Source organism: Lutzomyia longipalpis, chromosome 2, assembly GCF_024334085.1.
Source record: "Lutzomyia longipalpis isolate SR_M1_2022 chromosome 2, ASM2433408v1".
Lineage (NCBI taxonomy): Eukaryota > Metazoa > Arthropoda > Insecta > Diptera > Psychodidae > Lutzomyia > Lutzomyia longipalpis.
The window spans coordinates 24008238-24029824 of record NC_074708.1 but is presented as its reverse complement, the minus strand read 5'-3'; the positions used below and the strand labels follow the sequence as shown (position 1 = coordinate 24029824).

Below are 21587 nucleotides of genomic sequence, written 5' to 3'. Positions count from 1 at the left end.
GAATCCCGTATAATCTCGCCAGAGAAGAACTACAGAGGAGGAAAGGAACTTTTCCTTCTTCTTCCCCAATCAATGCTCCTAAGCCAACCCATAATTCCCTTTCTTCGGGGAGATCTGCCGAAAAATCTACCTTTTCCCAAATAGTCATCCGTTCACAGCAACCATCAACTTCATCAAGCAATACCCTGACAAGTACAAACCCAAACTCCAAAATGATCTCTAAATCTAAGGAGAAGTTAAATGTTAATTCGGTATCGAAGCCTCAACGTCAAAAGAAAATCACACCCAAAGCTTTCAAGAAAATCATGGCAGAAGAACTTTCAAGTTCACAAATCAGCTCATACTCACAATCTCCTTCTCAAAACTCAAACAATCAAAACTCCCTTTCAAACGCCAACATTACACCATCTACTGAACCAAACCACCATCAAATTAGCCAAAACTACAATTCATTCAAGAATGACAACAACTCACACAACCCACAAGATCAAGCCACTGGCTTTACCGGCTTTGCCGAAACAGAACTTAATCTCACTCCCCCCTCCCAAATCACTTTTCCCCTTTCCCATCCCTCCCCCATTCCTTCCTCTTCCCTTTCCCTTCCCCACACCTCAGACCCCCCTGACCCCCAATACTGTCCCTCCCCACCGGACTCCGAACTCGACGACGACATGGACTATTCATCCCCCTCACCTGAAAATAAATCTCCTGGCGACGATTCACCGTCTCACAGTGATTCGTCTATGTAAAACACTTTATGGCCAATAATTCAAGAAATATTGCACACAATTCTCAATCGAATTCCGTCTCAAATAGTCAACATCCTACTCCAGTCCCGATCTGCTCTTTTTTGCAATGGAACTGTCGAGGTTTTTGGCCTCGGAAATCAGAACTCGATTTAATTTCAAAATCAAAATCCCCGACTGCAATTGCTCTTCAAGAAACACATTTAAAAATTAACCCGAAAGATCCTCATTATCCACATTTAAATGGTTACACAGCCTATCATTCTAACACCTCCAGTAATCCTAAGATGAGTGGAGGAGTTTCTATATTCATACAAAATGGTTGGAATTCTCACAGGATCCCCCTTAAAACCAAAATTGAAGCTATCGCTGTTCGTATATCATGGCATATCCCAATTTCATTAGTTTCAATTTACATTAGCCCAAGTACTTTTATTCCTAAAGAAAAACTTTTACACCTATTTAACCAAATTCCTCCCCCCTACTTGATCATGGGGGACTTTAACGCTAGCCACTCTCTTTGGGGCAGTAATAAAGTTGACTACCGTGGACATATGTTAGAAGACATAATAACTAGTAACAATTTGGTCTTACTTAATGACGGATCGGCTACAAACTTATCAGTTGCTCACGGAACATTTAATGCTGTCGATGTAACCCTATGCGATCCTTCCTTGGCCTCCAGGCTTATTTGGGAAGTATCTCAGGACCTACATGCTAGTGACCATTTCCCGATATTTATAACAGATATAGACTCTCCTCCTAATAAAATAACAAAAAATCAAAAATGGGTTGAAAGTTCTGCAGATTGGGACAAATTCCAAACAATTCTTCAAACCAATGATCTCTGTGAAACCAATTCAGTCTTAAGTGATTATAACTCGTTTATTCAAAACGTTAATGATGCGGCAAATGAGTCGATTCCTAAAACAAATCCTAACTCCATCAAAAAATCTGTCCCCTGGTGGAATGCAGAAATAAAAAACCTAAGAAAAAGCAGAATAAAGGCCCTGAGATGCTTCCGTAGGCATCCTTCTACTGAAAATAAAAATAATTACTTCTCTCAAGTAGAACTGTTAAAAAATAAAATCCAGGAAGCTAAAACTGAGTCTTGGCGATCTTATGTTTCTACTATTAGTATACACACTACCTCCAAAGAAATGTGGAACAAAATTAGAGCGATGCGAGGATCTCATAGTCCTCCAATCCGCCAAGTAGATTGCAGTTTCGGAAAATCATCGGATCCAGAGGTTATACCTAACTTGCTTTGTAAGAAATTTTCCAGCGTTTCATCTAATGAGTCTCTCAGTGATAAAGAGCTAGCCCAAAAAACAAAAATAATAAATTCAATAGAGGAAATTGTACCTTTATATCCACCATGTCTTGAACTCAATTTAGACTATTCACTTGATGAGCTGAAACGCGCAATAAACCATAGCAAAGGAAAGTCTTGTGGTCCAAACCAGGTCACTTACGGAATGCTAAAAAACATCCCAGATCGTAAATTAAGCTTTCTATTAAACCTATTTAATCGTATGTGGAAAGAAGGATGCTACCCACTGGAATGGCATTCTGCTTTCGTTATTCCTATTCCAAAACAAAGTAGTAAAGGAACCATTGACTATCGCCCAATTGCTTTAAGTGACTGCGATATGAAAGTTTTTGAGCGCATGCTCAACTTTCGCCTCATTTGGTATTTAGAACAACATAATCTATTAAACAAAAATCAATTGGGTTTCCGGCAAAACCGATCTACAAGTAACTCTATTGCTAAGTTAACAGGAGATATTTTTGAATCAATTGATAAACGTTCACATGTCACTGCAGTATTTTTCGATCTTGAGAAAGCGTATGATCGCGTATGGGATGGAGTTATCATCCGACAGCTCATCAAGTGGGGAATTCAGGGGCATCTCCTTGAATTTATTAAATTCTATCTTCAAGCTAGAAAAATAAAAGTTAGAGCAAATGGTATAACATCAAATGAATTTGAGGTATCCAACGGCGTTCCCCAAGGAGGAGTGCTATCGGTCACACTCTTTTTAGTTGCCATAAACAGCGTATTCGAACTATTTCCACAAGATGATCCTACTAAAATTCTGGTCTACGCAGACGATATAGTCATTTACAATTCCACATTAGACAATTTTACACGCCTCATTGAAATTCAAAAATGTCTTTACAAAATGAGTACTTGGGCCAACGAAAACGGTTTTAAATTTTCCACCAGCAAAACCATGACGATGCATTTCTGCAAGAAACATAAATGTCCTCAGCTAACTCTTACCCTAAATGGAGATGTTCTTAAATCAACTGACAAATACAAGTTCCTAGGAATTACTCTTGATAAAAAATTATCGTTCAAAGATTATATTCAGGAATTGAAAACAAATTGTTCTAAAAGACTAAATGTCCTTAAATGTCTTTCTGGAGTCACATGGGGCTCTCAAAGAGATGCCTTATTAACAGTCCATGAAGCCACGGTTCTTTCAAAGATGTTCTATGGATGTGAAATTTATTCATCGGCTGCTGCTAAAACATACCTCAACTCACTCAACAGTGTCTACAATGCAGGGTATAGGCTCAGCATAGGAGCGTTTGTAACATCACCTACAAATAGCATCTTATGTGAAGCTGGAGTTCCCCCTTTAAGACAACGTTTTGAGTTTATCTGCACAAAAAATGCAATAAGAACTTTGTGTTCTCCTGAAATCCCAGGTCATAATGATCTGATCAATTTCGATGAAAAAAATAGCAATAGAAGCTTTTTCGCAGTAGGAGGTAATCTTTGCAAGCGGGTCTTTGAGGATTTCAACACCTTTGAACATAATTTTATAGAAAGCAATCCACCATGGCTATTGGATAATAAATCCATTAATCTCTCTTTCGTTTCAACCCCATACAAGGACATGGTTCCTGATGAAATTAACACATATTTTGATAGAATCTGTAAGGACATTTCTCATGACCCTATCGTTTTGTACAGCGATGGATCAGCATCTGGTCCAAATAGAGGTTTTGCAGTCACTACCTCTGATGATCTAGTTCTTAGTTCCAAATGTCACAGTAAAACCTCAGTCTATCTATTGGAAGCCAAAGCTATACTTGCAGCACTCTCAATAATTAAAGAAACCTTTCATTCATCTATAAATATTTTTCCTCATCATATAATCGCCTCAGATTCCTTGAGCGTGATTTTGGCAGTCCAAAATATAGGAAACAGGTCAACTACAGTAAGGAAAATTAGAAATCTTCTAATAGAACTCAATGGCTATGTTACTCTCCTGTGGGTACCTGGTCATAAGGGCGTCTTAGGGAATGAAAGAGCAGACTTGGAATCCAAGGCCGCTTCACTCCTCCCCTCAATTACTGACAACATTATCTCAAAAGAAACTGCATTGTCAATCTGTAAAGAGTTTTACTATGATGTAAAACTGAAGTGGTTCAAGTATGAGGTAGTAGGATTCATCAAGAAAACAATATCTCACCCAATTCGCCCAAAACTCCCTAATACTCTCACTAGAAAAGAAGGTTCTATTATTGCTCGTCTAAGAATTGGCCACTCCCGTTTTACTCAATCTTATAAACTAACCAGAACACCTCAACCTCTATGCCCATCATGTAAAAAAATATTATCCATTGAGCACATCCTTACGGATTGTCATAAATTAGACAAAGTTCGTAAACAAATTTTTGGATCAAAAAATACTACAAAAAATATTATTAAAGCACTGAATTACTCAAATGTGGAATCTATGAAAATTATAAAATTCTTGGAATCTCTTGAACTAATTGATGAAATCTAATTTTTTTTTTGTATATATTTTCATTTTTCTATGTATATAACTCTCTCTGTTAAAAAACTCAACCAGTGAACTGACCAAGAATTATACGGTGTGAAATGAAAAAAAGCACCTAATGAAATAAAATTAAATAAAATTAAATAAATAAAATATTTTGGGAGAAATTGGCATTTGAAAATTCCAAAATGACTATTTTTACCCCGGTCTCCCCTAATATTTGGATGATTTGCCAAAGAAATCCAAATATTGGTTTTTATCCCCTAAATGGCTCAGATTTAGGAGCGGAAGCCTGAAAAATATTTAATTCAAGCCTCAAAAGGATTAAATTTAGGCTTGATAGTAAATTCAACATGAAACAAGCTAAATTCAAGCCTAAAAAAATATTAAATTCAAGCATAAAAATATTTTTCAGTCTTACAAAAGTAGAGATTGAGGAACTAAAGCTAAAAAATATTTAATTCATGCATAGGAAGGATAAAAGGTAGTAAATTCAAGCTGACAAATAGTAAATTTAACCCGAAACGTAAATTCAAGCCTAAAAGTATTATTCAGTTTTCAACACTAAAAAGTCATTGTCTTCAATCTCAAAAAGCTTTTAAAAATAATATTAATTTAAGCCTAAGACGTATAGTGTAGTCCTAATTTTTTTCCAGACCCTAGTCTCATGGCTAAAGGGTGGAGGGAATGTGCGAGCTAAATGTCCTAGGCGGTGGATGTACGTGTGAGCGTCGTCCATCAGCACGCTCCGGTATGAGTCAGTCTCTCTCTGAGTTTCGTCGGGAGCGCATGTGGGGCATTTAGTTTGCCGTGCCCTACCGCTCAAATAGAATTTCTAGGTAGCCCAACTTAATTGGACTACAATAGTAATTTCAAGCCGTAAAAAACTAAGTTTTTTTTTCGATTTTTATTCAACTTTTAACAAGGGATGTTTATGGTGAATTAAAATATTCAGTTCTTCGTAAATATTCAAATGATTCACCAAATTAATCAAAATATTCGTCAGATAAACACCCCTTGAAAAGAAAAGAAGGGAATTTTAAACATAAGAAATAAGTTAGAGAAGAAATGTCAATTTTTTTAAAGGAAAATTGTCAAAAGCTGTTAATTTGAATAGGAACCTTGAACCTAGTCTTTTTAATCGTTTTTTAACCCATTTTTTGTCTTTTAAATCCATTTTTTTTTGTTTGAATTGATCTTTGTCAAATCTCTGTCTTTACCTTTGATTTAATTCTAAATAGAATGATTTTCAAAAAAAAATCTTAAAACTAAAATTTCATTTCTTTTTCAAATTCACTTAAAAAAAATTTTTATTTTTGTGTTTTTTTTTTTAATTTCCAAATTATAAAATCAAATAATTTCCTTTGCAGCTGGTGCATTTGATCAGAGTGCCCTGAGTCAGGGACTCCTTGGGCTGAATAATTACTTTAATGCTGCCAATTCAAACATCCCCGGTGCGATGGGTTACAGCAATCCCGTTGGGCGTCCGTACGGCTCTTCAAATTACGCCGCGACGTCTCTTTACAATCAGTTGTCATCGTATCAGCCAGGAATGGGAATGAATCAGGAGTTGATGTTGATGAATCAACTGTATCAGTCGTATCCAATGGGAATGGGGAGTTCGGGTATGCAGAACCCCTATATGGGGTATATGAATCAGAGCTCCTACTACGGTGGGGGGCTGTATCCGACCAGTAGTAATTCGTCAATTGCCTCAACGTCGTCGCTGGGGTCGCAGTACAAGAGTTTGCAGAATTTAGCTGAAATCGCCATGATGCCTGAGGCGAATTTAATCCCCACCACAAGTGGAAGTCCTTCGGGGGCGGCACTGCAGCACATCCCGACGGCAAGTAGTCCGGGAATGGGATCACCAATGGTGACATCACCGAGTTCCGCCATGTTGCAGCGAAGTACACCGAGTAGATCGATGTGGAACCTCATGGGGGCACCACCGAGCTACTACACTCCAGGTACGACGACGTCACAGACGGCGGGGATGCCGCAGAGTGGGATGAAGACAACGCAGGCAAGTAGTACGGCTACCCTTGCGAGTGTCTCATCAACTACACTTCCGGGGGCATCGTCAAGGTCATTTGGGATACGCGACACAGCTGCCCTTGGGCCGAATTCCCCCCATACGAGCATCCCGACGTCCGTGATAACGACAGTTGCCTCCACGAGTTCAGGGCTCATGTCGACGTTCACACGAGCAGAGAGTAATGCGGAGAGACCGTCGAGTAGTACAAGCCCACAGCCACATGTAATCCTCAAGGCAACCAATTCGCCGGCAATTCATCAGAAGGAGAAAGAACTCACACCGACAAAGGTCACAAATATGGGGATTGTCTATCCCACCATGGAATCCCGCGAGAGTACCGTTCCGAGTCTTGCCTCCCTCTCTCCGGCCACAATAACGAAGATTGCACCCACCCAGGCGCAGAAGACTCCAACAACAATGGCAAATGCGCTCAATACAAAGCTCTCAAGCCTACTGGGGCTGCACAATGTTACCGTAACCCCGTCGGCGAAGGTAACAAAGCCATCGAGTACAACACTCACTCCCATTGTGACGACAACTGTTAAGCAGGGCGTCAAAGTTACGCCAACGTCTTCCCCGAAAGTCCAGAGCGCGCACAGTGTTACAGTGAAGCCAACAACAGTGGCAACAACGACAAATCAGGCAGCAGCAAAGCGTCAGGCGTACGTGTACACGGCTAAAGGGAAGAAGCCCGTGCAGATGAATCAGCAGCAACGTGTCCTTGTGGGGAATCAGACGAGTATAACGCCCATTAGAGCAGCAGTTCCAGCCGCAAAAGCCACAACACTCACACCCGTGACCCTTGTGAGGACCCCCATAGGGACGTCACAAGTGGGAACCTCAGCAAAGCCCCAGGGAGCTCATCTAACACGTAGTTCACGTCTTGTGCCATCGACAATCACCAGTCCGCAAATTGCAGCAGTACAGCAAGGGCCGAAAGTTCAACAACCCGTTCAACTGCAGAAGATCCAACAACCAGTGCAGCTACAGAAGGTTCAACAACCCACACAGGTGCAGAAGGCACAGGGGCAATTCCAGAAGGTTCAGCAACCGGTGCAGTTGCATAAAACCCAACAGGCGATACAGCTGCAGAAGTTGGAGCAACAGAAGCTGGAGCAGCAGCAGCAGATTGTTCAGCGTGTAAGGCAGACAATTCAAAATCAGAAGGCGCAACAATCGCCACAGCAGCAGCTGCAGAAGGTTCAAATATCTCCGCAACAACTGCAAAAGGTTCAAGTGTCCCCGCAGCAGCAACTGCAGAAGATTCAATTGCAGGCTCAGCAGCAGAAAGGGCAGCAAACCATTCAACTGCAGAAGGTACAGCAACCATCAACAATGCAAGTTCAGCGTATTCAGCAACCAGTGCAGCTGCAGAAGTTGCAGCAACCACCGCAATTGATTAAGGTTCAGAGTCCAGGTGGGAAGCCAGGAATCACGAGGACGGTGACCATTAGAAAGTGAGTACTAAAAGCTTTATTTTTTAAAGGATTTTCTTTCATTTTTTAACGGTTTTTTTGGTGGGATTTTAAGGGTACGAAACGGGTCAAAGAATTACCCAAAAAAATGTTTATTTTGAAATTTAAAAATTGATTTTACGACATAAATGAAATTTAAAAAAAAAATTGTGAGAATAAAAAGCTTTAAGGGTCTTAAAGTTATTATTTTGAACAAAAAAAAGTTTGGACTTTAATAAAAAAAACAAAATCTATTGAAGTTATAAAAAGTGTTAAAAAAGATTTCTAAAAGGAACTGAAACCTTGTTTTAGTTCAAAAACAAGATCCAGAACTAATAAAAAAAATTGAGACCCTGAAAATGAAAAATTCAGAACCTAACACGATTTTTTTAAATTTAATTTTAAATTAAGTAGGACTCTAAAAAAAATTTTAGGCTCAGAAAACTTAAACGAAACTTGAAATTTTTTTAGATGCTTTTTTTCATTTAGAACAAAAAGAGTATTTTCTAGCTCTTATAATCAAAAAACTATAATTTCAAAATTTTGACAGAAAAAGATTCAAAAGTTTAATAAAAGAACAACTTTAAAAACTTTTGAGACCCTTAAGTCTTTAAATTCAGAATAAGAAAGTTTTTAAGTCAAAAGAGTTATTAAGAAAGTTGTTTTCAAGCCTAAATCAAAAACTAAAATATCAGACTTAATTTTGCATTAAAAAAAAAGACGAATTAAGGACCCTGAAAAAGTTTTTTTTAGATCCCAAAGTCTGAAAATCAAACAGAAGATAAAAATTAAATAAAATTCAAACCTCAAAAATTTATTCAGACTTTCAAAATTTCAATTTGAAACTTAAGAATTATTTAAAAGATTTGTTTGTTTTAAAAGTATTCAGACGATAATTTATTAAACATTCATAATAGAAACAACTTCGAATAAATTAGAAATATTTTTTAAATGGTAAAATTTAAAAAATCGAAAAAACAATTTTAAATGCTATTTAAAAGTATTTTTATTAAAAAGAACATTAGCTTTGTCTTCTTGAAAATAATAAGTCAAAAAATTCTCTTTTTCTTTTTCTTAATCTTTCTTTTTCTTAATTTTTCTTTTAATTTATGATTAAAGATCTTAAAGATTTTTTTTAGAGATCTATCCTTACCAATTCTTGAATTTTTAAACGTCAAGAAATTCATTCTTAAGGCTCTAACAGATGGACGAGAAATTCCTCGTGCGGTGCGGTGCGGCGAGATTTTCGGCCAATCAGAAACGAGAGATGGCATACACATTCTCACCGCAACGTACGAGAACGTTTTTCGGCCAATCCGAACCGACGAAGGGCCACGAAATCCTCGCCGCGCCGCACCGCACGAGGAATTTCTCGTCCATCTGTTGGAGCCTTTAAATGCCCTAAAAGGATACAGGAAAAATCTTGTGTTGAAGAGCTAAATTGTTTTCCAAAAGAAAATGCTGAAAAAATTAAATAGAATCCCAAAAAAACCTTCGAAAAGATTAGGATTTCTCTTCATCTTTAGTGCTAGAAAATTAATTTTCTTTATCATTCAACTCTCTATCCTAGGCCACAACAAATTCAGATTCAAACAGCCCAACCGGGAGCTCCGAAATTGCTGAATTTACCCCAAAAGCGTCCCTCAACCACCCCCATTACGGAACTTATTGGCAATTCGGGCAGCGTTTCAATCACGCAGGTTAAGAAGCCAAATCTGGCAACGACGTCAAAACCAATTCCAGCACCACAGAGCTCAGCGACGCTCCAGAAACTCACCGTTCCCGCACGGAGGACGGTCCACAAGGTCCCACCGACAGTTGTCAGTAAAGGTGATGATGATGGGAAATTTTGAGAAAAAAAGGGATAAATTCCCTTCAAAAGGAGTTTTCTTAAAACAATTCTTTTTTGTTTGTGGATTTGCAGATCCTGAAATTGTGGAGCTCGACTGAGTTATTCACAGCAAAAGCGCAAAACAACAATTTTCTTCATAAAAAAAATGTATTGTTGTGATATTTATTGTTGGAAAAGAACTCTAAAAGAAGAAGAAGAAACTTAGAATTAGATTTTCCTTTATTTTTAATTTAGAAGCAATAATAGAAAAAAAAAACAAATGAAGTCCCCCCAAAAATGTAGTTTCGTTTATAATCAATAGAACTTTTTTATTTAGAAGTATTTTTTCAAAGAATTCTGTAAATAATTTATTAAAATGTAAAAAAAAAATGAGAGAATGAAGCAAAAAAAAATAAAGAGTGAAGAAAAATACCGATGTGGGAGAAAAACGAGAGAGAGAGGGAGAAAAAAAACAGAAATATTTATACACTGCGATTCTCTTTTATTCAATACATAGAATGAAAAATTAATTTAAATCTATATATTTTTGAAAAAAACTACATATTTTTTTTGTTCAATTCAAAGACAAAAAAATGGAATTTATGCATTATTACAATTTATTTCGAGGTAAAAAAAAATAATAAACGAGATGAAGAAGAAAAATGCACGATTGGAGAGAGAAAAAAAAACTTCTTCGAACAGCGGAAATGAAGAGAATTTGAGGCTTTCCCGAATTACATTAAAAATTTACGTTCTTAAGGAGATAATTTGCTTTGTTTTTTCATTTCTTCTTTGTTCTCTAAATCTACTTGTTGCCTCCGGATGGAATTTTTTTAGGGATCATCCACATTGTCCAGCATCACAATATTGGGATGAACATTCCGCATGGTGTCCTCTGGAGCATTCCATTCGCCACACGATGACAGTACGTCCGTGCCCTGCTGGTTCCGTTCCGTCTCTTCCCGCTGAGATGTTTGTTAATTTTTTTTTTGAATTTTGTTGCAGTTTGAGGAGGTTGTTTTTGGGTAGAACACACAGTTTACTAATGGTCCACGAAAAGAATTATATCCAAAAATTCAACTCAATTTCAGAAACTCAAAAGTTCTTTAAGAGAGACGTTCTTTAGTTCAAAAAATAAAATTAAATTAAAGTATTGAACCACCCCCAAAGAATTAACCGAAATTGAGGCCGAAATTGATTGTAAAAAAAATAAAAGACAAAACAAAAGGATAAAATTCGTCTCATACCTGTTTGTCAGCATCGGCAAATTTAGCAAACATATTTGCATAGATCTTCCTCTCCTTCTCAGTGGCCTCCTTTAGCTTTTGCTTCAGCAGAACAATTTGATTCTGAGCTGCTTTATTCGTTGGCTCCAGCTGCTGCACCTGTGTGTATAAGAAAAGGAGCATTAAAGGTTTGTAAAGAAGATTTATAGAAGAGTTCTTTCGTCGATTTTTAATGCATTTTAATTTGAGATGCATTTTAATAAGAGCTAATTAACCTAGATTTGTCCATCATAAGGATTTTCTTTCTTAACTTGGAATGTATAAAAGTAACATAAAAAAAAAGTTTATTCATAAAATTCGCAGAAAAAAAGTTTAGAAAAAAAATTTAAAAATCCAAAAAAGGAAATAAAAAGAGAAATTAATGAAATAAAAATAAAATATAAGCAGTGTAATTCACTGAACGTATTGTCATCCAATTTGAAAAATATTTTAACTCATAATTTAAGCATAATAAATAAATTTAATTTTATCTTAATCATAAAATTCGTAAAATTCGAATCAAATTCAATTAAATGAAGTTTTAGAATTTCTTTGGCAAAATTTAATGAATTTTAGATGAAAATTGACTTTTTAGACAATTTTCTAAACTTTGTTAGCTCCTTGTTCATTCTAAATTTAATTATTATTACCCCAGATTTGTCAAGGAAAATTTTTTAAACAATTTTGCAAAGCCTTACTTTGTAGGAACATTTCAAAATTCTTTCGTTTATTTTAAGAGAAAATTTCTAAAACCTTTCTATGTTCTAACTTTTCTTTCTAGTTTTTAAATTTTAGATTTAATGATACGAGAAAAATATTATGAATTACTATTTGAACGACTCGGACTTTGTCTAAAATTTTAAACAAGAACTATGGCTATGTAGTTATTAAATCCTTATTCTAACTTTTTTCTAAGAACTTAAGAATTATTAAAAATTAGAAATAAAATCAATCGGTTTAGCCTTTAATGAGAATTATAGACAAATGAATGAATTTTTAATTTAAATAAAATCATAAAGGCCTCGCCCTAAGCACTAGTTTGCAAAGGGCAAAATAAAATTTTATTCTATTCTATTCATAAAGACCTATAAACATAAAGCCCTTAAGCAATCAATGTTGTAAATTTTTAATTTCATAGCATGAAAAAGGCGTGAAAGAAAATAAGGTAAAATAATATGCGTAGGGGAGGACGGGGTAATTTGGCCACTTTGGCGGTTTTTGGGATATATCAAGCAAGTATGGTAGTATGAAGAAAACCAAATAGCCCTATTTTGTAGGAAATTTTCCGGCCTACAACTTCCCCATATAACACTTTTCTCTATCTCGATGAGAAATGGGTGAATTTTCCATTCTCCTGGACCCTTAGCTTAGTGTCCAAATTACCCCGAGCACGGGTAATTTGGACACTTTGGCGCACAAATTATTAAACATGAAAATTTTTGAACAATAAAAAAATTTTATTTTTTCGATTATTTTTTTGGAAGATAGGATATTTATCTAAGATTCATTTCCAGTAATTTGCCAGATAAAAATATTTAACAGAACCTCAAACTTTAACATTTTCTGAACCATAAACGAGCATAAACTCAAAAAGGCCATTTTTCAAATTATCGTAAATTTCTTTTTTTAGATAAAATTTTTTATCCTACTTTGCTTATAATCTGTAAGAAAACATTAAAAGGCACAACCACAATAAATATCTTAAATGTGCGTCGGAAAATGTGCCGGAAAAACTCAAGTGGCCAAATTACCCCACTCCAATTTTCCGGATAAAACCATTTACACAGGAAAATCTGTTTGAGATATCGGAAAATGGATGTCACTATCGTGTTTATGATGGATCAATGACCCTTAATGGCTTAAAAGTTAATTTTTAAGTGTTAAAAATTTTTCGAAAATGACGAATTTCCAAAATGCCAAAAGCACTTGAAAAAGTGAAAAAATGATTTTTATCAAATAAAAGAAAATCTAATGATCGGATTTTCTTCAAACTTGGTACGATTGATTATCTCTATGGGGAGTATAAACTGTGGAAAAATGGATTTTCTAGCATTTACCATACTTGAGATATTCCCATTAATGACTTTGCCAAAGTGGCCAAATTACCCCGTCTTCCCCTATATCATGTTGGTATTTAAAAAGCATGATAATTGTATATCAAACAAAGCTATTAAAAGGTTTCAACGATTAATTAATTTAATTTATTATTATTATTTGATTCAAAATCTTTGGAAGAAATTAATTTATTTATACGTGTAAATTTAAATAGACAAAGATTTTTTTATGATTCAAAATTTAAAGCTGAATTTGATGTCTTTGAATTAATTTTCATACATTTAACGTTCTTTTTTGGGCTCAATTTTATAATTAAAAGTTTGAAATTATTTTAATTAAAGTTTTAAGATCTTCGTTAGAAAATTCTTCTCAAATTGGTAGTAATTGAAGAAAATAATCTCTCTTTTCAATGAAATCGATTGTTTTCTTCCTCTTTGAGACTTTGGATCTTTTCTTTAGGGACTCCGCAAAGAGAATAAGTAGTTAAGGATTTATGAAAACCAAAGGATGTAGCCAAAAATCTATTCAAGATTTTTTTAGGAAGTATATTTAGTCAAATTATAAGGATGCTGAAAAAGTTAAATAAAAAAGAATGGATTTGAATTCCAAAGCTTTTACGAACTTTGAGACAACTAAAGGCTAGATCCGAAAGAAATCCAACAGCCGTAAAATATAATTTCAACATATAAAAATTTTCTGGTACAATTCAACTTTGACGTTCCTTCACTGAAAGACATTTTTTTTTCTAATGTTTGATATCTATTCAAACGTCTGATGTTTTCTTTTTACTATCTTTTTCTTGCGTTTGACACTAATTATAAACTTTTTTTTATCCAAACGTATGACCTGTTTCTTTGTATATTTGAAAATTCTTTTTTTTTTTTTTAAACTTTTAATGAAGTTTTGGACTATACTTCACTGCATTGCATACCTGAACTTAAAAAAAAACATTTTAACGCCTTTAAAATTAAATTTTTTAACAAAAATTTCCCAACAAAATTGAATTTCTTACAAACCTTAAAATAATTTAATTCACATAAAACGTTCATTTTTTTTTGCTAAAGCTTCAATTGTTTTTATGTGATTTTTTTATTATTTAAATAGACATTATCTCTTCTCCTCACTATTCATGTCTATTCGTGTAATTGCTCTTCATAAATTTTCTTCTTTATTAACTAAACATTGATACCTATGTCTTTCACAGCTCCTCCCCTCTCTTTTTACTTACTTAGAATTTTCTCTACATAAATAAATTCAATGTGTTTTTGCCTAAATTATCTCTACACTGGAAATACCTTTTTTTCCGGAGAAGAAAAGAAGAAAAAAAACCTAAAACTGTACTGCTTCCCCTCATTTATCAGTGTGCACCACGGAGATTGCATGACTACATTAAAGAAAAACGCCTTCGATCTTCAAGTGAATGATTAAATGGGTTAGTTATTCGCACAGAAATTACAAGCAAAGCCGCAGAAGATGTGTGAGGCACGAATTTACAACTTTGCAAAAATATTATTGAGATTTTGTGTGTGCAGTGGGAAAAGCCTCCACCTGCTGCTGCTGCTAAACTAGATGCTCGTCAGGCTCATAGTCTTTGGTATTTTGCCGTGAATCTCTGACTTGTACGCATCGTAACTCCTCCACAGTGTCCACATAATTTAGCCAAGAAGGGACAAATTAACAAGAAAAGATTCCTTTCTGACGTAGGATAAGAAAGAAAAAAGTGAAGCAAATGGAATATCGAGCAAAGTGATATGATTTTTAAAAGTTTACAACCCCCCGAGACTACATATTTAAAAATATGTACTACAAATTCAGTGTTCTCCTCTTCTACTTGACAATTTATTCCCAGGTAAAAGTTTCCTTAATTTCCTTTCATTTTAAAGGTTTTTCTGAGAGTGGAAATTCTACAATTTATTTAAGGAAAATTCTTGTGAAAAGTTCAGTGGTAAAGTTTTGTGAAAATAATTTTAAAAAGAAGTTTTCTTCTCTTTCATTCTTTTATAAATTAGTTCACAATCGTGGTTTACGGTGATGATGAATTGCGAAGCAAAAAGAAGAAGGGTCAGTCGGAGGAGCAGGAAAAGAAGCCATCAGTCTGCATCCTACCAATTCCACTGCAGAGCTACCAACCCTCATACGTTCACTCAGGTGTTCAGGTAAAAAACCTCTCTCATTAATAAGGATTTGTGGGATGTTCTACACAACGACCTATTTAATTCTTTTCCACATTTCATCAAAGATTCTTTTTTTAATTCAACAAATTTAATTCCAAAAAGGAATTTTAAATTTATTTTAAAATGAATTTATCCTTTCTCGAAATTCATTAAACAAAAATTAACTAAATTAGCCCTTTGTTCTGCAGGCAATCCAGTGTATCATACCACCACCACTTTCCCTAATCAAATCAATTCATCGATACACTCAGATGATTGTTTAAAAAATTCAACAAAAAAAATCATAAAACTAGTGCATTGCGTTTAATTGAAAACACAAAAAAACGAACAAAAAGGTGTTTGTATCAAACAAGAGATTATACGCTTTTATAGATGATTGGAAATTGCAATAAAAAAATACATCAGATTGGAGAGAAAATAAAAATTCAGATTGCTTTCTAAAATTGCTCTCATGAAAAGTTTTGTTTATTAACAACTTTTCCAAATTCTTATTCACGCGGCTACATCACTACTGCCGGGTATGTAGGTGTGCTGTGCAAGAAGTACATAAGTAGGATTAAAAGTGAAACCAATTTGCTGTGAAAAATGTGGCATGTTGCACAGAGTTAGAGGAAAAAAAAGTAGAATAGGTAGTGCAGTGTAGCTTGAACGTTGTTAGGTCATTGAGATGAAGATGACGAACAACATTCGCATTAAGATTGTTAATTTGCAATTTAACATTGCAATTAAAATCCAACAATATTCTGCAACATATAATAATACGCTCATAATCGCATTCTCAGGAAAGACGTGATGCGGAAAAGTGTTGATGTTTTGCTGGATATTTTGTTACAAATGTTTCTGAGAGAAAATTGGCGGAAAATTCTTATTTTAGGGATCTTATATTTATTTATTTTTTAATATTATTTTTGGACAGTTCAAATCATATATTATCGGGTTAAAAAACATTAAATTTGTTTAGGAAAAGACAAGAAACTACAAGATCTGAAAGGCCTGGAAATATTGAAGAGAAAGGAACGATTGGGGCCAAAATTAATTTTTAACAATAATTGAAACATGATTCATTTCGTTTTATTCAAAATTTTTATTTGACGATTAAAATACGAGATATTTTCGATCAATAGAAGCTTAAAAATTCATTTCCGTCAAGATAGAAAAAAATTATAACAAAAAGGAGTTCATTCATTTTTGTTGAGGTTGATGAATGATTAAAAATAATAATCAAAAAATGAAATAAAAACTTCCCATCTTTTACTTTAGAAAAATAGGAAAAATTATCCCAAAATACGAAAAGCATGCCCTTAACTTAATTTAATTTTTAGCTACATAAAGCATATGCTTCATTGCTCAGCTATACAATATTTTCAGCTTAGAAAAATCAGGCAGAATTCTCATAAAGAACAATAATTGTTCTCTTTCTCTTTGTTTTTCATTATCTCTTTATTAAATGCTTCAAATACGTAAAGCATACGCTTCGTTACATACTTAGATATATGATTATTTTTTCTTCTGTGAAAGTTAAGAAGATTCTGACTGTTTCCGAAGAAAAAACGCCCCAATTAAAAAGATCTTTTGAATACCAAGATACACCCTTTTCTATTATCTCTTAAAATACATTAAGTGCATAAAGCATATGCTTAATTGCCTCTATCTACGAACTTTTATTTTCAAAGCTTATCCCGATTAAACATAGTTGATCTCAACGTAAAATCTGCCAGTTTAGTATTTATTTTAGTTTTATTTTTTGACAATCTCTAAAAAGATTTGCTTTATCCGTTAAAGTATTTTTGAATTAAGATATCATATAAATAAAAATGAATAGACTCCTTTCATATGAGAAAATTTTATTTAAAATTTCATTCTGAACTCTATAAAAACTATATACCAACATACAGAAAGAATTTTATTTCAATTCACTGAACTTTCCCAACTGTCCTCTTCAAATTCAATTATTAAAAATTCATTTTTATCTAAAATTATCACTTCTACTTTTTTATCATGATAATAATGATTTAATAAAGTATCACACAACAGTGCAATTAATAAATTGATCGAGATCTTATTGATCTTCAACCAAAAAAAAGTATAATTTCCTGCTTGAATTCATCTCAAATCGCGAAGTTAATTTAAAGCAAAATCTTAATGAGCAAATTTCTATTTGAAGAAAAAAAATCTCTCAATTGAATAAGAAGAAAATATAAAATTTTAACCACACGTACCACTTGCAGTTTCAACATTCATACATTGGGACCAACGAGGAGTTGCGGAAGAAGGGTAAACCACTGCGAACTGATAGCAAGGGATGTGTTGTGGTGACCGTGGCCCCGGCCGTGGAGCAAAATGAGAGTTCTGAGAATCAAGCGATAAAGAAGACAAAGAAGAAAATCAAACCGATAAAGATAAAGCGGAGGAGGAAGAAGAAAAAGCAACAAGCACAGATGCTGGCAATGCTGGAGCATGATCTGGGGAGTGCCTTTAAGGATCTCATGACGAGTCTCGACTACTTCTGGCCCAAATTGCAGATCACCTTCACCACGGGAACTGCCTCAATTGGGCACAACATCTTCACCGGCATCATACCGCTTATGGCGGCGGGGATGAAGATTAAGAAGATACTATTCCTCATGATGGATCCCGTTATGAGTAGCCTTTGGTACTCCATGGGCTACAGTGGACACAGACCGCGACCTAAGACGGAAATTCCCCAGGAAGCTGAAGGGGAGAATGATGATGCTCACGAGACGGATGTTCAGGAAGATGCAGAGGAGACACACTACTCGGATTCAGCCGTTGTTACGGGACAACATCAAGTCACTGACAACAAGGATGATGACGATGAGGATGAGGAGGAAGAAGAAGAAGAAGACGAAGAGGCAGAAGGTGAAGCAGATGACGATGAAGGGGAAGAAGAAGATGAAGAAGAGAGTTCAGGAGAAAAAGAAGACGAAGAGGAGGAGGAAGAAAATGATACAGCAAATGAAGACTACGAAGTTTCCGGTCAAACAGTCAATGGGTACATTGACTACCCATCTGACCCATCCAAAGACAGCGGAGAAGTGAATATAGTGAAGAATCCAAAGAAGAAAAGGGAAGATGATGATGATTTCTTCGGATTGAAGCACATTTGGAATGGAATGGTTGCAGGATTCGATGATTTATCCATGACCACGGAGTACAGGCAACTCCGAAAGAGAAAACTCGCTAGAATACTCAATTCTTGAGTGTTATAGGATAGTTTTTGTAAAAAAAAATGTTAAGAAAATTTTAAAGAATTCTTTTTGTAAATAAATTTTGAAAAAAATCTATTGATGAGAATTTTCTTCTGGAATATTTTCTTTTCTTTCTTAGGCAGTTCTTTGAAGATGAAGAAAACAGTTTAAGATATCCTCAAAGTTTCATAAGAAATTTAATTAGAAAATGTTTAAAAATTCTTAATCTTTCCAAATCAAGTTAAAAAGGTCAAAATCTTAAACCTTTTGCCCCCTAAAGGTCAATGCTTTTGTCCTTTAGCCCACAAAGGTTCAAAATATTTCAAAAAGTATATTTTTTTTAAAGAAAAACTTCTCAACTCACCTCTTTAAAGTCCTCCAGAGCCTTCTCTAAGTACCCAAGGGCCACATGCGCCAATCCTCTGCGATAGTACGCCTTTACGGATTTGCTATCAATCTCCAGGACTGTGTCACAGGCCTGCTTGACCTCATAGGGTTCCCCGAGCTTCTGGTAGCAGAGAGCTTTATTGAGAAAGACGGCAGTCTTAAGCGTATTGGCGGCATCTTCGTTGCAATTCGAAAGGCAATCATTGCTTAGTTTGAACATCTTAATGGCCACTTGGTACTTCTCCTCCTTGATGTACTTGGCACCCTTTTCCTTGAAAAATCGTGCCTGCTCGAGACTCTCAGCAGGATCCATCTTCCACGTATCCTGGGCACGTTCAAACTCACGTAGTGTCACGGTGTACTCCACCGTAGCATTGGGTGGAATGCAAAGCTTTTCATTTCCTTCAGCACCAAAGGCAAACTCTGGCTTTAGGATGAGCCGAGATGTTTCGTATTGATGGAATTTTTCCAGAGCAATTTCAACTCCCGGCACTACGTCTGCTGTTGCCCCCTCGCCGAGATTAAATTTCACTTCACGCTCCTCAAACACCCGCCCCTCGTGTTTGCCAATGAGATGAACGTGCACGTGGGCAAATTCATTGGGAGTACGCTTCTTGTCGCTTGCCTTGAGGATGCACCGGAGGATACCCTTATTGCGTTCCGGACTGAGATCCTCGAGTTCCCAGCTTAGCATCTCTAGCTCAAATTTGAGGGTGGCATTGGGTGGAATGTTGGGGCGACTACCTGCTGCACCGTATGCGTACTCCGGGGCACACGTGAGGATGCACTTTTCACCCTTTCGCATTGTTGCGACGCCCATATCGAATGCCTTGATTACACTCTCGCGTCCAAGTTCAAATTCGAAAGGCACATTCCTCTCCACACTCGAGTCGAATTGCGTTCCATCCAGGAGGGTTCCGGTGTAGTGCAGCGATACCCGGCATCCCTTCGATGGGAATTCCTCACCTTCACCCTCCTTCAGGATTTTCTTCTTAACACCTCCATCGCCGGAAATATCGATTTCTGTCTCCTCAATCACTGGATCAGTCATCTTTGGGCACTCGCACTTGGGGTTTGTTCACTTATCCGCTTGGAAATGATCTGTGGTTTTGTTTCCTTCCTATTTATTGTTATTCTCAACCTGCACGTTCTGGAAGATTCTCCAATTGGATTTGCGGTCTAAAAACTTTTAGCACAAATTGAGGTTAGTTTACTTTTACAAAGTGAGGTTATGTTGTTTGTTTTTATTTACATTTTTTAGGGTAAATAAATTTAAAGGGCGAAAACTATTTTATTGGGAATTCACTCAAGGTCACTGCGTTTAAAAAGGAAATTAATTCACAACTTTTTTTGAAACTCTAATTTAATTAGTTTAATTAGGTAATATTTTTGGAAACTAACTTCCCTAAATCGGACCGTCTTCACACAGTTTATTTCCAGCAATAGTGGACTTTGAACGTTTTGGTATCTTGAATTACTTTCACTTCTTAATTTTTAATCGAAGAAAATTCACAATTTGAAGTACTTTTTCTCATTGCGGAATGAGTTTCTTGTCTCGTGGAAGTTCTCTCTTATCTCCCAGTAAGTCTCATTGCGCTTGGGCACGGTAGTTGTCAATTTTTTCCCGTGGAAATTCAATCGATTTCCTTGCTTCCAGAAAACCTCCAAAGCCTCCACAAAGCAATGTCCACATTTGCCAATTTGAAAGTCAACACCCCGAGTCCCTTTGTCGTTCACGTTGAACTGGACAATCCCAAGAGGCACAATGCTATCAATAATGAAATGTGGAAGTCCCTCGGGGAGTGTTTTGCATCTCTGCACACGAATCCCGATTGCCGGGTGATTGTCCTCTCGGGCGGAGGGAAGAACTTCTGTGCTGGCATTGACCTTATGAGCTTCATGTCAATGGGTAAGGAGTTGAGTGAACATGAGGACGTGGCACGACGGGGACGTCTGTTGGACAACAAAGTCCGCATATTTCAGGATTCCATTTCATCCCTCGAGAGGTGCATGAAGCCCATAATTGCCGTGATTCAGGGAGCTTGCGTGGGAGCTGGAGTGGATCTCACAACTGCCACGGATGTCCGTTACTGCACCACAGACGCATGGTTTCAGGTGAAAGAGGTGGAAATTGGAATGGCAGCCGATGTGGGTACCCTTCAGCGTCTCCCCAAAGTCATTGGATCCCAGAGTCTCGTGCGTGAGCTCTGCTTCACGGGCAGGAAGCTAGAGAGTGGAGAGGCCCTTCAGTTTGGGCTTGTTAATCGCGTCTTCAGCACAAAGGAGGAAATGCTGAAATTCGCCTTTGAGACTGCCGCTAAAATTGCCGCTCTCAGTCCTGTTGCTGTGCAAAATACCAAAAAGAGCCTCATCTATTCCTTCGATCGCCCTGCCCAGGAGGGATTGGATCACATTCGCGAGATCAATACGCTTGCCCTGCAAAGTGAGGACTTTATTGCTGCAGCTACAGCAGCCGCCACAAAGGGAGAAGCAGCAGAATTCTCAAAGCTCTGAAAATTCTCATGAAAGCTTCAAAAGTTTGAAAATTATGATATTTTTGGGTTTTTTTTGTACCTAATGTTCTTGAGATATTTTTTAGAAAATAAAAGGTAAAGGAAATTTTGAAAA

The 21587-nt window shown here is 36.1% G+C and overlaps 4 protein-coding genes across 8 annotated transcripts in view; 3 read left to right on the top strand and 1 right to left on the bottom strand.

Moving 5' to 3' along the window:
* LOC129789554 (transcriptional regulator ATRX-like) overlaps window positions 1-10399 on the top strand; it is a 21126-nt gene extending 10727 nt beyond the window's left edge. For both annotated transcript variants that reach the window (XM_055826414.1, XM_055826413.1), the window contains 3 exons: window positions 5917-8041; window positions 9609-9868; window positions 9963-10399. In XM_055826414.1, coding sequence (XP_055682389.1) covers window positions 5917-8041; window positions 9609-9868; window positions 9963-9988 — 2411 coding nt within the window. In that variant the 3' untranslated portion in view covers window positions 9989-10399. The remainder of the gene's footprint in view (window positions 1-5916; window positions 8042-9608; window positions 9869-9962) is intronic.
* The window catches only part of LOC129789572 (uncharacterized), a 656748-nt gene that overhangs the window by 468542 nt on the left and 166619 nt on the right, over window positions 1-21587 (top strand). The window lies entirely within an intron of this gene.
* On the bottom strand, window positions 10351-20449 carry LOC129789675 (FK506-binding protein 59). 3 transcript variants are annotated; one of them, XM_055826676.1, is made up of 4 exons: window positions 20361-20449; window positions 18937-20145; window positions 11117-11254; window positions 10351-10834 (listed from the first exon to the last, which is right to left on the bottom strand). In XM_055826676.1, the coding sequence occupies exons 2-4, from the start codon at window positions 20008-20010 to the stop codon at window positions 10703-10705; spliced, it is 1344 nt and encodes a 447-aa protein (XP_055682651.1). In that variant the 5' UTR covers window positions 20011-20145; window positions 20361-20449; the 3' UTR covers window positions 10351-10702. The 3 variants fall into 3 exon arrangements, with proteins under 3 accessions (XP_055682651.1, XP_055682649.1, XP_055682652.1); XM_055826674.1 differs by lacking the exon at window positions 20361-20449 and adding an exon at window positions 20212-20325; XM_055826677.1 differs by lacking the exon at window positions 20361-20449 and having other exon boundaries at window positions 10351-10911; window positions 18937-20245.
* On the top strand, window positions 20425-21587 carry LOC129789736 (delta(3,5)-Delta(2,4)-dienoyl-CoA isomerase, mitochondrial). Its single transcript, XM_055826762.1, has 2 exons — window positions 20425-20540; window positions 20617-21587. Exons 1-2 carry the CDS (start codon window positions 20501-20503, stop codon window positions 21471-21473), a joined length of 897 nt encoding a protein of 298 aa, XP_055682737.1. The 5' UTR covers window positions 20425-20500; the 3' UTR covers window positions 21474-21587.